Source organism: Adiantum capillus-veneris, chromosome 4, assembly GCF_014529385.1.
Source record: "Adiantum capillus-veneris isolate H3 chromosome 4, ASM1452938v2, whole genome shotgun sequence".
NCBI classification, from domain to species: Eukaryota; Viridiplantae; Streptophyta; class Polypodiopsida; order Polypodiales; family Pteridaceae; genus Adiantum; species Adiantum capillus-veneris.
The window spans coordinates 3751412-3767733 of NC_140934.1; the positions used below are offsets into that span (position 1 = coordinate 3751412).

The window sequence follows — 16322 nt, forward strand, 5'->3', positions numbered from 1 at the left end:
ATATCATCCACATAGAGCACAAGAATGATAGGGCTGCCATCCTCATCACGTTTGGTATACAAACAATGGTCTGCATGGCTTCTTTTGTAACCATGTTTGAGCATGAAGCGGTCAAACTTCTTGTACCATTGTCTACATAATTGTTTCAGCCCATACAAGCTTCTATTGAGCATACATACCGAATGTTCCTTGCCAGGAATAACAAAACCCTCGGGTTGCTTCATGTAAAGCTCTTCCTCCACATCACTATGCAAGAAAGCGGCATGTACATCCATTTGGTCCATTTCCAAATCAAGGGTAGCCACTATGACAAACAATACACGCAAAGTGGTCATCTTCACAACGGGAGAGAACACTTCCTGAAAGTCTATGCCCTTGGTTTGAACCTATCCCTTTGCAACTAGCCTTGCCTTATACTTGGGTTTTGCATCAACTGTTTTGATTTTATATACCCATTTGTTAGGAATAGCCTTCCTTCCTTTGGGCAATTCCACCAAATCCCAAGTATGATTAGCATGCAAAGCTTTAATCTCTTCCTGCATAGCAAGCTCCCACTTGTCGCTGTGCTCATATGTCTTTGCCTCTTTATACGTAAGAGGCTCTCCCTCATCTGTCGACATAATGTAATGCAAAGAGGGATCATATCTACTCACAGTCCATCTTGGACAAGTAGACCACCTCACCCAATGATCCACATTATCCGGTAATGGGTCTGCATCAAGTGGCATGATAAAATCATCAACAATGGGCAGTTGTACATCATTTTCAAAACCATTTTTAGCATTGTTTCGTGGCTGCAAATGCCCTTCAGGAGCCTCAATTTGCTGCCCAACATCTTCTGGCTCAAACGCCACTGGATCATCTACATTTTCATCCATATGTGGTGCATCCTGAGGGTCAAGAATAGGCTTAGCGGGTGGCTGGTCATGCTGAAATTTGACCCTTTTATGGTCATGTTTTGAGGCACAATTGTTTTGAAGCAGCCTTGCCTCATTAAAAACAACATCTCGGCTACACACAACCCTTTTGAGCTGAGGTAACCAAATCCTGTAACCCATTTCGCCTTCTTCACCATATCACATGACAAGTCCTTTAATGGACTTGACATCTAGTTTGCTTCTCAACTCAGGTCTAATATGCACAAAAGCTTCGCAACCAAAAATGCGTAAGTAATCATATGAAGCAGGCTTGCCAGACCAAACCTCTTCATGGATGTCACCTTTCAAAGACATGTGAGGAAATCGACTGCATATATGCATTGTAGTTTTCAAAGCTTCTCCCCAAAATCCATGAGAGAGATTAGTTGTGGACAGTATGCATCTCTCCCTCTCACAAAGTGTCCTATTGAATCTTTCAGTCACAATTAGAAGAGGGGCTGTATGGCACAGTAAGCTCCCTCTTAATGCCCAAATTTTCACAAAATTTGTTAAATTCAGCACTTGTCTCCCCCATTGTCTGTACGCAAGCATTTCAAATTTCTACCTGTTTGGGTGGTCACAAATGCATGAAATTTCTTAAATACAGCAAAGGCTTCATCCTTAGATTTAAGCAAATAAACCCAAATTTTCCTAGAATGATCATCAACAAAGGAGACAAAATAGCATGCACCTCCCATAGACTTTATAGGCATGCTACATACATCAGAATGTACAAGATCAAGCACACAAGATTTACGAGAGAAACCGGAGTAATAAGAGTGCTTTACTTGCTTGCCATATTGACATTCATTACAAAAATAAATCTTTGTGCCTTTAGCATCAAGCTTGCTCAAAGTATAAAGCTTAGAAAGGCCCTTTTGGCTCATACTGCCAAGCCTCTTGTGCCATAACTCCATGTGAGAGTTAATTTCAGTCAATGCAATAAACTTATCCAACACAGCCTTTCCATGCATGCAGTAAAGTATCACTTTCTTTGTGCCCTTTACAATCATCCTTGAGCCTTTGGTCATTTTTCATGATCCTCTCTCAAACAAGATGCTGTAACCATGCATATCCATCTGACCAACACAAAGCAGACTCTTCTTGATTCCCAGCACATATCTAACATTATGCAAGACAAACTCATTTGTGCCATCTATAGAGAGATGCACAGTGCCAATGCCCTCAATGGAACATGCATGATTGTTTCCAAGATATACATGGCCATGTTTGCCTGCATCAAAAGTAGAGAAACACTCCTTGATAGGAGTCACATGAAATGAAGCACCGGAATCAACTATCCAAGTCTGGGATAATGCATCATTGACAGTCAACAAAGCATCAATAAGATCACTCTTGGTGATCTGCATGTCCTGTGAATGAACATTAAGAGAGGCATCAAGGTCATAAGCATCATCATCTGACAAAGTGGCACACAAGATGTTCTCTACATCTGACAGCTCCTCAATCACAACATTAGAAGCCACATTGGCCTTCTCTTTGTCCTTTCAGTTATCCTGTGCATCTGGCTTCGCTTCTTTCTTCTCTTTCTTTTTGTCTCCGCCATTCTTTTTCTGTTCTAACTCGGCTTTTCTTTGTCCTTTGAGCTATCTTGTGCATCTGGCTTGGCTTCCTTCTTTTATTTCTTTTTGTCTCCGCCATTCTTTTTCCGTTCTAACTCGGCTTTGTGGTACCTGCAATCGGGTTTCTTGTGACCTTTCCTGCCACACTAATAGCAAGTCACATCACCCTTGCCTTTGCTTGCATTTCCCCATTCCTTACTCTTACTCTTACTCCTGTGAGCATAGACATTCTTCTTCTCTGTCCTGCCTCTAACCATGTTGGCAGAGCTGCCTCCCTCTCCACCTGCTTTCCTCTTGATTTCCTCATTCAAGATAGAACCCCTAACACCATCAAAGGTCAAATTGGGGTTATTCGACAATGAAACCACCAATGTTTCCCATGAATCAGGTAAGGTCATAAGCAAGAAGATAGCGTTCAGCTTATCATCAAAAGGAGACAAACCTGAATCCTGTAACTGCGACAAAGTAACTGTAAACAACGACAAGTGCTCTGCAACGCTCTTGGACTCATCTAGCTGCATGCCAACAAGTTTTCGCATCAAATGCACTTGGTTGACAGGCATTGTATTCTCATACATCGCCTTTAACTTCTCCCACACATCAAAAGCATTTGTGAGACCTTTCAAATCAATGACTATCTCATCGGTCATGGCCATTTTAATGTATGTAATTGCCTTCCTGTTCAAGCTAACCCATGCTTCATCCGACATATTCTGTGGCTTTACCTGTTCAAGTGCCCCTTTACAATCCTTAAGAAATAGGATTCCCTGGATCTCGTCTTTCCAGGGATCGAAACCTATTCCATCGAACCTCCTAATCTTGAAGAGATTCTTCACATCCGAAGAAGATGAGGCCATAGTTGCACGAATAAGAGGGCTAATACGCTGAATTTTTAGGCAAAATGCACCAAAACCGGAGTATAACCTCACAGAAGTGTACACTATAACTCCAAATGGTCACAAGAGCAGATCGATTTAGGCAAAAAAAAAAAAATCTGAAATTTATACGCAGGAAATTTCAGCGAGTGAATTTGTGCTCAAAAACAACAATTTTAGTTGTTTATAGCCTCACAGAACATACATAAGGCTAATGCACAGCCTTTAGAAGCATGTATGAGCAAAAGCCCCAATTTGTAGCATCAAATTGCACAAAATTGAGCCACAAATGGTTATTCATAGCCAAAACTTGTCAAATGTGCTTAGATTCCAACAATTTGCACTTTCCTCAATGTAGATGCATAAAAAATACACTTGCAAAAACCTGCATAAATCTGAAATTTACTGAAAACACCTCTTTTGGGACCTGTTTTTCGGCAATTTCTTTGTTTTCGGGTAGGTAGCGGGGACCTAGTAAAGATGTTCTCACACCTTAATACATGGTTTGCAAAACCTATATTTTGCTGTCATAACCTGTAATTTGCTGATTTTAACCTAATTTCAGCCTGTTTTAAGTCAATTTGACTAGACGGGCCCTATAGTGTTCGGGGACAAGTCCTTGGCGATAAAATTGCAAAATCTCGCATGAAAGTTAACCTCCTTGGCTGAAAATTAGCGTTTGCAGTTTTGGAAGCAAACCCTAATTTGGCTCTGATACCAGTTGATGAGCGTTCAGCAGTGTGTGCAAGTGATAGAGCACGAGGAGAAATACAAGGCTTGAGGCTTGGAGAGAAGGCACTCTTCTGCAGAGATGGGGCGCTAGGAAACGAAGAAGGAGAGAGAGAGAGAGAGAGAGAGAGAGAGAGAGAGAGAGAGAGAGAGAGAGAGCGCTACACAATCTTGTGAGGGGAATAAGTGAGTGAGCAAATTAGGCTCACATTCCCTTTATTAAAGTATAGGACCATTTTTAAGTTAGTGGCTAAGTTCAATGTGAACTTGACCAAAGGTTAGTAACCTTTAAAAATGTACATAAAAGGGGTCATGAGGGCCTTTAACCCAACATCTCTCTCTCTATATATATATATATTTATTTATTTATTTACTTATATTTATATTTATATTTATATATTTAAGTTCAGTGATTTTGCAATTTTTGTTCATGTGTTACTATTGATTTCTCACTTGGAGTGTCCAAGCCTGTAAGAGTGGTATCAAAGCCCAGAAAGATTCTTCTTCTACAGAGGATCCAATACCTTCTTCAACACACACAGGTTCTCGAGGAGAATCTAACAGAGCAGTCAAGAATTTGTTTGTGAAAGAATCTTTGATAAAGTACTCCAGAGACCCGAAATTTGCAAAACACGTGAAGAATTACCCGATTGATGAGATTTAGTCGAGATGGCGTGAGGCCATTGATTCTCCTCTGAGGTTGGGACAAAAGTTGAACACTAATGAGTGCAGAAAAGCAAAAACTGTACTTGTAGAAAGAGCTGGACAGAGCTCTTGAAAAAAAGATGAACCAGATAATGAAAGGCTTGAAGCATTCTTGGAAGAAGAGGAAATCAGCCGATTTCCCCGCTTATTTGAACCGAAAGTCGACTTTCGAGGTGGCAAGATCCAAGAAGCGTGTTTGATTCGAGGATAACCCAGTTTTTTCTTTGTCTTCAGAGAGTTCTAATAGTTCATCGTCCTCTAGTTCCAGTGGGGATAAGAAAAGCTGAAAGAAGCCGAGAAATAGAAAGAAAAGCAAATTTTTGTAAAAGTCTAAAAGGCATGAGAGGCCATCTAGCAGATCAAAGAGGGAGAGCTCGTTCTCTTCCAACAGTCAACAGATGAGCAAGAAGACCAAGGAGTTCAAGGAAGGGGGTCAAGCTGCAAAGTTTGAGGCGTTTTCACACTACCAAGACACCCATCGAGGTCGTTGAGTTTATACGACAGTTTGACGTCGCCTTCTGTGGAGGTCGGTTCACAGAACACTACAAGGTGCAAAGATAGGCATCTTGCTTGAAAGGAAATGCACAAACAAGGTGGTCTACTCTGTTGTTGCACAGAGAAGCACTTGCGATATGGAAAAATTTCACATCAACTTAGATATCATACGAATATAAAAGAGATTTCATCATGGCTTGGCATCATTTGAGAATGATATAAGAAAGATACACTGGATGACTACTACCAGAGGTTTTGAGATATTTATTTGCCAGTGTCTTCATTTCGGAAGATTAATTTGAGGGACCAGATTGAGTAGTTTTGTTGTGGTTTGCCAAAAGAGATTCGAGAGTATTGTCTAGAACGGAAGTCTAATTCTATTCAGAGACTTATTAGACATGCTAAGCAAGGATTTAAAATACATGTCGGCTCATTGACTTATCCTACAGACGAGATAGTATCCATCTCAATAGGGCAAGAGTCTACCAGTGAAGAGAATAAATCGGGGGAACCGGATGACAGCTCATCACCAACGTAACCGCTAAACACATTTCAGCAGGCCTGAAACGCGAAACGGGTGAAATGTTTCACCTGCAAGGTGAAACGTCTGAAGTGAAACGCCTACAAAAAAATTCCCTTTAGAGAATTTTGCCATTTAAAAGTTATTTATTTATTATGTATATGCTATTTCAAGGTTGACATAGCATGTGTCTCTACTCAATGCACTATGAACACCTATTTTGTCTATACATAACTCTACATATACAGAAAATTGGCGTTTCGGTCATACGTTTCAGTGATGCCTTAGCCTAGGGTGAAACGTTTCGGGATGAAACGCCAAGTTTCGGGGGTGAAACGTTTCGCGGTTACGCTGCCCATCACAGGATCCTGGAGCAGTACGGAATAAGAATGTAGCGCATCCGAGAGTTCTAACGAACTAAGGGAACCAGATGCAAGTTCATCAGAGGATTCCAAAGAAGAACAGGGATCGTTAGAACTAAGGGAACCAAATGCAAGTTCATCAAAGGATTCCAAAGAAGAACACGGATCAGATGATAGTGCATCTCAAGCTTCCCCGACGATTCAGACTGACGTGCCTGAGGACAAGGGAGGCTAGCGAGGCTATCCACACGTCCCAAGGCACAAGGAAAGAAAGGAAAGGGAATGAGCTGGTAGATTAGAGAATTCCACGGATCAAGCTTGAGATGCCAAGGACAGGGAGGCCAACAGGACTACCAATAGGTCACAGGGAACGAGAAAAGAACAGAAAGGTAAGCTAGGTCCATCGAATAATTTGGTTGAGGGTACTTTTTGGCCCTCGATGGAAAGTAGATGGAGGAGGAGAACCTCACAAATTCTCTTCAAAAAGAGTTGTACCTTGAAGCTTTTGGGTTATTAGCAGTGTCTATGCCAAAAGTTACCGATAAATCAACAGGTTGAATCTGGTGCGGTGCGGACTGCAGAAGAGGGGAGCCACTCCACTCCTTTTTCACAAATTGCCTAGATTGAATAAAGTCACTAATTTCTTTTGAAATTTTAGGGTATTGATAGGATGACAGTATTTTGCAGAATGACTTTATGAACAGATGTGCATTGAATTAAAAAATTCCTTAATTGAATTGAAAACGTGCGATCTTTCATGTGTGTATCGTTAGAGACATGTAGAGAAAGATGAAATGTCTGCAGCATTTTGTATGATGAATGATTTCAACTTTAAGGCATCTAGACATCTGTTAGAGATTAGCGCGAGTTGAATGCGATGGCTAAGTGAATGAAATCTGAACGTGAATTGAATGAGATTCTAGTGCATCAAGATGTCTGTCTAGATGAGATGACTAGATACTGTTGTGAGTACATCAAGAGTTCCGGAAGGATGAGATGGCTGCATTGTGATCTAGGTGCATCAAGTGTTCTGGACGGAACGGGATGGCTAGATTGAATGATTGAGAACACGGTGAACTAAGTGTGTGATTTTGTGGACTGCGTATGGATGTAATGTGTTGCGAGGATAGTCATGGTCATGGTTTGCTTGATTGAAATGTGATATGAATCTGATAGTAACAAGATTTAGTAGATCAAGACATCTGTGAAAAGATCAACGTGGTCTCGATGTGATTGCTAAATGGTTAAGATGATCGGGATTTGTATGTCAGACCCTCGACAAAAATGTAATGTGATCAGTGATTGATGTCTTGGTAGAAGTGCTAGATTGGTGAAGTCTCGTGCATGAGTACATAGAGTCGGTGACTACTGAAGAAAGTTTCTATCCTTTGGTTGTTTTTGCAAGTGTAATCGAGGGGGATTCCAATTCTTTCAAGAGGGGGGAATGTCACAAAGTGATGACGTGGCATGACCAACTGGAAGAGAAATGGCCGAGTGGACAAGAGAAACTGCGCTAACCAACTTAAAAAACTTTTGAGCATCGACCGAGGAGCCAAAACCTAAAAATCCCAAAGATTGATGTCTGAGGCTGATCTCCATAAAATGCGCTTACATGCTGACGTGGTAGTCCGTATGGACGATGATGTGGCACAACTGTACGGATTTTCCCCAAATTGAGTTGGTGTTGCCACGCGGCACGCTGTACGGATTTTCGCAAATTACATTGGCTTCTTTTGGCTGATTTTAGCGCTAGCTTTTTGGAGCAGAGGCTTTTGGGGAAGTGCTTTTGGGGCTCTGCTTTTAGGCAACCCCTTGTACTATTTATAAGGAGCCATTGGGGCCTCACTCTGAGAGCATCTGGACGCAAAGTTTGAGAACAGAGGACCCTTGGGGAGTTGTACTTTTGCAAGCATAATAATAAAGAGAAACCGAAAGGGGCACCATTCTTTGGGGCTAGTGCATCTAGGTGCGGAGCTCTACCATGCCATGTTGTCTCTCTCTCTTTCTCCTCCTATTTAAGTTCAGTGATTTTGCAGTTTCTATTCTTGTGTTGCTATTGATTTCTCGCTTGGATTGTCCAAGCCTGTAACACTTCCGCACAGGAAGCCATAGTTATATAGGGAATGGTCATTTTCAAGTCGTTGTTCCCCGTTCCCATTCTAGCTTCCCATTTCGTGTTTCAAACCGCAAGAGGGAATGGCATTCCATCCCAGTTGCCGTTCTTTGTTCCCTCTTCCAATTTTCCATTCCGGGTAACTACGCAGAAAGCTCCATTTGAGATTGCTTAGGGTGAAAAGAAAAATTTCACCAATTTTGTGCATCAAAGACAATCTTTTGAGGATCCTTAAAGGTCTCAAGAAATGCAAGAAAAGCCAACAGATAAACATCGACCAGCTTTGGAGCTTAAGGAAGTGGTTTGGGGATTCTTCTCGGGTGAGAAGGCCATATTAAGAAAACTTCGAGGAAAGGATAAGTTAACCGAAGCTTAATATGCGGAATCACGAGCCTTTCTACTTCATATAAAGGATAAACGACGCATCTTTAAGATTCATGGTCCCCACGGAACTCTTTTCGACAAGTTTAGAAGGTGAAACATTTCAAGCATTGAAACGTTTTGCTTGGTCGGGTGAACACATGCCGATTCAATAGCAACAAACTACAATTTGTTTCAATCTTTCACAAGTTTTGAGGCTTACCCAATTTTATGCAAGGATGTTTTTGTCCCACGCTTCACTATGCTTTATCAATAGGCTGGAATGTTTCGGTCTGAAACAAACATTCCGAGCGTAAAACTGTTCTAACTTGAAATGTTTCGTGGGGACTCTGTATCAATTCAAATTACTATTGCCCCATCGTTGCAAGATACACTATGCTTTTGAAGTAAGTCTTCTTCGACCTTTTGTAGTAGAAGCGCTAGAGGATAGGGTTGCAAATGAGCAACCAGAAGTTGAGGAAAGAAGAAAATATTTTGACGAAAACCAGTGCATAATAAAAGAAAGATAATAGGCAAGGTGATCCGGTGATACCTTAATTAGTTCCAAGAATTATCTGGCTTTGGGTGTGGAGTGGTTGGAAGGAGGTGATTTGGCATACCAATACATACATAGACAAGAAAAGCAGGCACATACAATGCAGACAAGAAAAGAAATTGTATGCAGCAAACAAACAGACACAATCAGCAAAGAAGAAAAACTGCAGACAAAATAGAAAAAATTGTGGAGATTAGCTGCAAAAAAGGGGGACATACAAGCAGGCATAAACCGACCGGAGGAAAGAAGAAAAAAGCAGACGATACATAAAAATTACAGATATTAAATTAAAAAAAGGGGGACATAGGGGCAGGCACAAACTGACCGAAAGGGGCGTAGTGGGAGGTCAGACTCCCCTCGCAAGTGCCTCCACAAGTGCAAGGCCCTTTCGTGCTGAAATTGTTCAGAGGGATGATCAGGCAAGATACATGTGGGTAAAATTGAGGGCTGAGACAGGCAGATTCTTGTACATTGCTATATGTAACTTTGCCCCTAGCACATCCGTGCATGCCACACCTAGAGGACAATCCCCTTTCTCGCTATCAGACGAGGACATATGAGAGTTTTCCAAAGATGGACATCATGATTTTGGGGGACTTTAATGCCCGCACGAGAAACCATCAGACAATTTTTTATGATGATATTGAAAGAGCTAAGATACCAGTGATATGGGGCTTGATAGACACTCACAGGATGAGGAGAAAACTGAGTACAAGAAATATCTCATGCAAATGGGGACCTCACATGGATTGGCCATACTTAATGGCCTACAGCTATTTTCCGCATCAGATGAATTTACTTGGTTCCAACATAGGCGTGGGGCCAGCACACTGGACTATGTCATGGCACAGCTGAGCTTCATCCCCTGCATTCACGATCTCACAGTAGGACCCAGACCAATGGGTGTAGCGGTGTACCATGCTCTCTTGACATTTTGTTCTCCTTTCAGTACAGACCAGCTCAGGTGTCAAGAGGGAGGACACATACCCGCTATATATTTACACAAGAGACCGACTCTGTTTATATAGAGGAGATCTATGGTTGTCCATGTACAGCAGCCTGGCCAAGACTCTCGGTGGAGGAGATCACCACTCTACTGATCGAGACATTGCATATCCACACACTCAACCTGACCAGAGACGGCATTCTAGGAGTATGCCTCCCAACAGTTGGTATGACGAGGAGTGCAGAGAGATGAGAATACAGCTTTAGAGAGATCTTCTCCTAGGGGCCATCAATCACAGACAGTCTCAGATAGCCTTTGGCGCCTTGTGCGACAAAAGAAGCGAACATTCCTAGCTCAGATGGAGTGAGACTTATACCAACTGTTCTTGAGCAGAGACTAAGGAGAGGCATGGCGTCTCTTCTGTGAGCACTCCCCTCCTCCAGTAATTACTTCCCTTGATGTGTGGGTCAATATGCAACATCCTTATATACGGTCCCTGGACAGACACCCCTTCTAGATCCTCCTAAGCCATGCCCATGTATGAGTACCTTTTTTAACACTCAGATGGTAAAGACGGCCATTGATAAGATGAAAACCAGAAGGGCAGATGATCATGATGGTCTAGTGGCAGAGCACTCTATGCATGCTAGAGATATGATGCCAGAGGTTCTTGCGGTTTTGTTCAATCGTGTCATGTATGAGGGTCTACCTGAGAGGCAGGTGATCCTATGGAGCCTCGAAACTACAGGACTATTATGATTGGACACACATTGCCACGGTTGTATGCATCTATCCTTGCGCAGTAGTTGAGCAGATGGGCAAAGAGTAACAGCATACGGGCAGTGGGACAAGCCGGTTTCACAAGATCAAGTCTTGACCATATTTTGACACTCAGAGCCATCGTTGAGGAGGGTAGGGCACATGTGAGAGGGATTTATTATAGCTTTGTGGAATCCCCCAAAGCATTTGACATGGTGCCCAAAGCCAGATTAATGCGCAGGAATGGTGGGACATGTATGCACTCCAATGGGGATATCTGATTTAATTTACTATTGGAGTGAAACAAGGCTGTCCTACCCTATTTGGTATATATATAGATGAGGTTTTTGATTACATTGATAGAAAGGGTGACAGAGGTGCACAGCTGGCAGGGATATGGATTCCATTGTTGTTATATGCTAATGATATTGTCTTGACCTTTGACTCACCGGAGGATATGCAACGACATTTGGATGCACTACATAGCTCTGTGGAGGATAGTGAACCTTGGTAAAACCAAGGTCATGGTGTTTAACACCAAACTGCAATGGATCAGAAAATCAGCACCTCCATTCACTTATGGCCAGTAGAGTCGTAGACTATGGAGTACACAGATGCATACACTTATCTTGGGGTAGTCTTCACCGGACCAAGGTTTTCTTTGAAGAGAGCAATAGAGACTAGACTGACCAGAGCATATGCGGCCTTGGGAGGATTGGAGAGGATGTGTTCGCAGGTTCGCATCCAAGAACCTCGAACAAAGCTCTAGCTCTTTGATACCTTGGTAGCGTTAGCTATGCTCTATGGGCTTCACCCTCTATGGGTCAGGATGGGTGGAGAGGTATGGAGAGGCCCTTGGTAGCTATGATTTCTCGGCTGAACAGAGCCAAGGCCTCCGTGCCACACGAGATCATTGGAGTTACCAGCCCCCCCATAGAGATAGAGGCACTTACCAGATCAGTCTCCTTTACGCACAGCTTGTGGGATACTACCAGAGACAGATATGCCAAATTGGACCTTGAGTCCTGCAAACAATTAGCTCTACAGGGGGACATATCATGCTGGTAGGCGTAGATGTCGTCATGGTTCCAGATAAATGGCTTCAATATGAACGAGTTACCTCCTTTTTAGTACCATGATGCACCATCGTTGTCTCTTACAGGGATGGAGATTACTATACTCATTCGCCATGATCTGACCAAGTTGGACACCAAAGGACATGGATAGAGTTGACACAGGAGTTGGGCATGAAGATGGCTTTCTAGAAAGACCATCTTCTCCAACTCACAGAGGATGGGTTTGTGATTCGACCCAGCTATATGGATACACATCTATCTCATGTGTTACGGTGTGCCACTGGTCAGATACGGACATCCTCACACCAGATTCAGAGGGATACCAGCAGCCATCATGATATGCCACCTATGCCATACAGAGCCAGAGACGGAGATGCATTATAAATGTTAGTGTACAGTGTACTACGAGATACGGGGTCGCTTCCACTGTCTATTCAGAGAAGGCTTCGGACCAGCCTTTCTCCAGGGTCATGATATATCAAGACCAGAGATGTCTTGGACTGTATCTACTTGAGTTACACAGATACAGAGACAGTCTAATGAGGAGATCTGGGGAGAGAGAATCGTAGAGACAGACTACTCATTTCTTCACACCAGACACTGGACAATTAGAGGAGCAGCCACCAGTGCAAAGCTCAGCTCATACTCACACTCGTGGTACTCTCATTGATCGAGCATCGGAGCTAGGGAGATCGGGACGCCCACAACTGAGGTGAAGAGCTTCACAGCATAGATGGAGATAACAGCAGAGGATTCGAGCCATCCTAGCTCGACATCCAGAATGCATATGAGGATGGACTCATTACCCATCATATCACCCTCTTGTATTGGGCACACACTGTATAAGTGATCACACATACCATACACATTTCCAATCAGTAGCACCTCTAGTTTCACTTTAGTATCCCTCTTTTTTTGTCCAGTTTGTAACGGTTTGATCTCGTAGGTCATTTTGGCCTTTTCGAAGCCGTTAAAATATCATTTCATTTTTCTCTCTCTTTTGCAGCAAGTAGCTCAGACTTACTTGCCACTGCCACTAAAGCATTATTAACAATCTGATTTTTGCCTTACAAGCAAAAGAGGTTTATGTTAAGTTGACTTACTCTGAAACACCTGTATGTGGAAACATAGGCAACCAATGTAAAAGTGCATATAAACATTTGATCTATGGAGCTGACTAAGCATGAGTTGCTGAGAAGTAATACCTCACCTTAACTTCTGCCTTTCTCAATGTCTTTATCATGAAGCGGTCATCCTGTGTGAGGTAAAAAAGACACCCACTTTTACCAGGAGAAGGAAGCTCTCGCAATCCCTCAGTTCCACAAATAGATTGACAGTAACTAGCTCCAACGATCTTGGACATTCCGCGCAATTGCCTGCAGTATAGTAGCTAAGATGGAGATGCAAGAGCAAAAATGATTGCAAATGAAAAGTATGACCAATAAGCCAGACAGAGTTGGCAACAGGAGCCAGCTTTTCTTGACAAGAATTCGATAATAAAGCAATTGGCTTATCTACGTAATTCATCTGGAGCTCAAAAGAAAAAACTGCTAGGATACATGATCAGGTTAAATGATTGCACAGACTACGACATTTAGACAATACAAGGATGAGAAAATACAACTTACAGGGACTATACTACCAGAGGTTACGTAAGACACAAGTGGGAAGAATGCATACAAAGTATCTAAAGCTTGCCACAAATTGGGAGATGAGAAAATACAACTTTCAGGGACTATACTAGGAAGAATGCATACAAAGTGCATTTGTCAATCCCTGGAAACGAGTACTAAATCTGGTCACAATCCTATAGTGGTTGAAACTACACAGCATTATCATGTTTAAAGAACTTCAGTGCTCGAGTACTGTCTCATGCTTCAAGATGTATCACATGAAACAAACCTGAAAACGGTCGGACAATAGTCAATCCATTGAAAATCAGCTATGTCCAGGTAATCTGTACTATGTTGAGTGTTCCCTTTAGGAAGGTTGACCTTTACCATTGCTTTAGGTCCAAAATCACTAGGAGAGAGCTTCTTGCCCTGATCTTTTGATGACGCTTCTAGCACAGAGTATCTAAACATGAACCCTCCGTTTATTGAGATTAAGCCAGAGAACAAACCCACGAAACTACTCCACAAAGAGACAATGTAAACTTGCTTAGCTTACCTGATTCCCAGCTGCAATGCTGTCACTAGATTGTAGCTTCTGTGGCTTTCATCAACCACCTGGCCAGGTTTTTCTTCATATCTTGTAGACAACATATCAAAGTCACTCTTTCTTGCAGTGATAATATCTACAGCTTGCTCTCTACAAAAGGCGCTTGATCTTCTCTTGTCCAAGGGCTTGTATGCATTGGTTGCGTCTTCAAATTTCAGCAGACTTATGGTGCTGTCCATTTTCTGAAGTCTCTCCAGTATCAAAAGGCTTTCTTGCTCTTTGTCAGGAGAAGCAGCTGCTGTGAGAGTATGAGGCTGTGCCGCTCCGTTGACGCTTGCCGACTCTTGCAACATTACTGAATTCTTCAGGTAGTCATGACAAGAGTGGCAATCTTCTTCTGCAGCCATAGCACTCTTCGAATCAGACTCACTCTGTTTTAAACTGTTGATGGGCGCGTCCCCAATGACAGAAGTCGTTTGAAAACTCATGCATGCAGCGGGCATGCTAGCATCATCTGCACTCTTTCTTCCAGGTGAGAAATACCTACCAGGCCCAACCTTCAGACCTTCCTTCCAAGTACCCATGTATACACTACCATCTGCCCATGTATAGACACCATGGCCATCTGCCAAACCATTCAGCCATTGTCCATCATAACTATCTCCGCCTGCCCATGTGAGAACCCCTATTCCAGACATCAAACCCTTTCTCCATTCCCCACAATATTCGCTGCCATCATTCCAAAGATAGTGTCCTTGCCCTTCGGGCATGTCCCACTTCCATGAGCCCTCGTACACATCCCCAGTCACATACTTTTTTTTCCCGAAGCCATGTTTCTTATTCAGAATCCAGTTCCCATCATACACTGTCCCATCTGCACCTGTATATGTACCCAACCCATGCAGATTGCCATCCAAGACCTCACCTTTGTAGCCTGCACCAGAGGACCATAGCATTTTGCACGTACCACCTGGACACTGAAATTTTACGCAGCATTCCGAATACTGATCCGTCAAAAATTCAACATCACTTAATCTGTGATTACCAGAGTCTTCCTTGTCAGCAGGCTCTTGCAATGCAGCAGAACCTTTCTTACTCCCGAAAGACAATGGCTGAAACAGAGCTCCTTGTTGTATTTGTAGGTAGCCACAATGGTCATCATCCTCATCATCTGCGTGGGCAACAGGCCCAGACATGCAGAAAAGGCCGCCAGGTGCCATGAAGCTAGGAAGAAAGAATTCTATCTTTCCTCAGTAATATACCATGTTACTTGAATGTCTACTGCCAGACATTTGTGCAAAGTTTGAAACAGCCAGCACGTTGTCTTGAGACCACGGTTGCCTACCAGCTTCTCCATATTTAGCTTGATTTCGACACTGTCATATGACTCCACGCTGGGTATCAAATTAATTTCATGTCACATTGTGATCATCAAAATTATCAAAATTCTCTCTCTCTCTCTCTCTCTCTCTCTCTCTCTCTCTCTCTCTCTCTCTGCGCGCGTTAGTGAATACGGCACAATAGCAACTTGCAAGAGGCCTCTATCTCCCTCTGCATTAGTGAATACGGGAAGATAGCAAGAGGCCAATGCGCTAATGATTACCTAATAATTTTCATCATACCGAACCGTCCACTCTTGTCTTAAAAAATCTCTCTTTCCCCCAAAAATGAAGATACACATAAAGAAAACCCCCCCCCCCCCCCCCCCCCCCCCACACACACACACACACTCTCACTCTCTCTCTCACACACGCAGTGTCGCGCGCAATCAAGAAATGGGATTATGGGATACAGAAAGAGGCTAAGAGCATTGCCATTTGCAGCGGCAGGAAAGAAAAGGCTAGTCGGAACTTCCCTACACGTAGAGAGTTGCATGAAACAGTGAATGCGAAAATTCCAGCATTGAATGTGAAGGAACGTTACTAGCATGGTACTGTTAGGCTGATATATGTACATGATGTACATTGTACCTCCCCGATTCCCGAATACCAGAGAGAAGTTGGACATTCTCATTCTGGCATTTAAGTCAACAGCGCATGCATCGAGATGACAGCCACGGGACTCAGGAGTCAGGACTCGGGACATTTCAAAGGGACTGCAGTGCACAAAAACATAGACACTCTCCCAGAGCAAATAGGGGACCCAGGGGCCAGGTATCACACAAAA

The 16322-nt window shown here is 42.9% G+C and overlaps 1 protein-coding gene across 2 annotated transcripts in view; it reads right to left on the minus strand.

Annotated features, from left to right (window-relative positions):
- The window catches only part of LOC147458631 (phosphatidylinositol 4-phosphate 5-kinase 6-like), a 67898-nt gene extending 52066 nt beyond the window's left edge, over positions 1 to 15832 (minus strand). For both annotated transcript variants that reach the window (XM_086510099.1, XM_086510098.1), the window contains exons 1-3: positions 14166 to 15832; positions 13899 to 14072; positions 13207 to 13372 (exon numbers count right to left, since the gene is read on the minus strand). In XM_086510099.1, coding sequence (XP_086366225.1) covers positions 13207 to 13372; positions 13899 to 14072; positions 14166 to 15376 — 1551 coding nt within the window. In that variant the 5' untranslated portion in view covers positions 15377 to 15832. The remainder of the gene's footprint in view (positions 1 to 13206; positions 13373 to 13898; positions 14073 to 14165) is intronic.
- Positions 15833 to 16322: the final 490 nt, after the last annotated feature.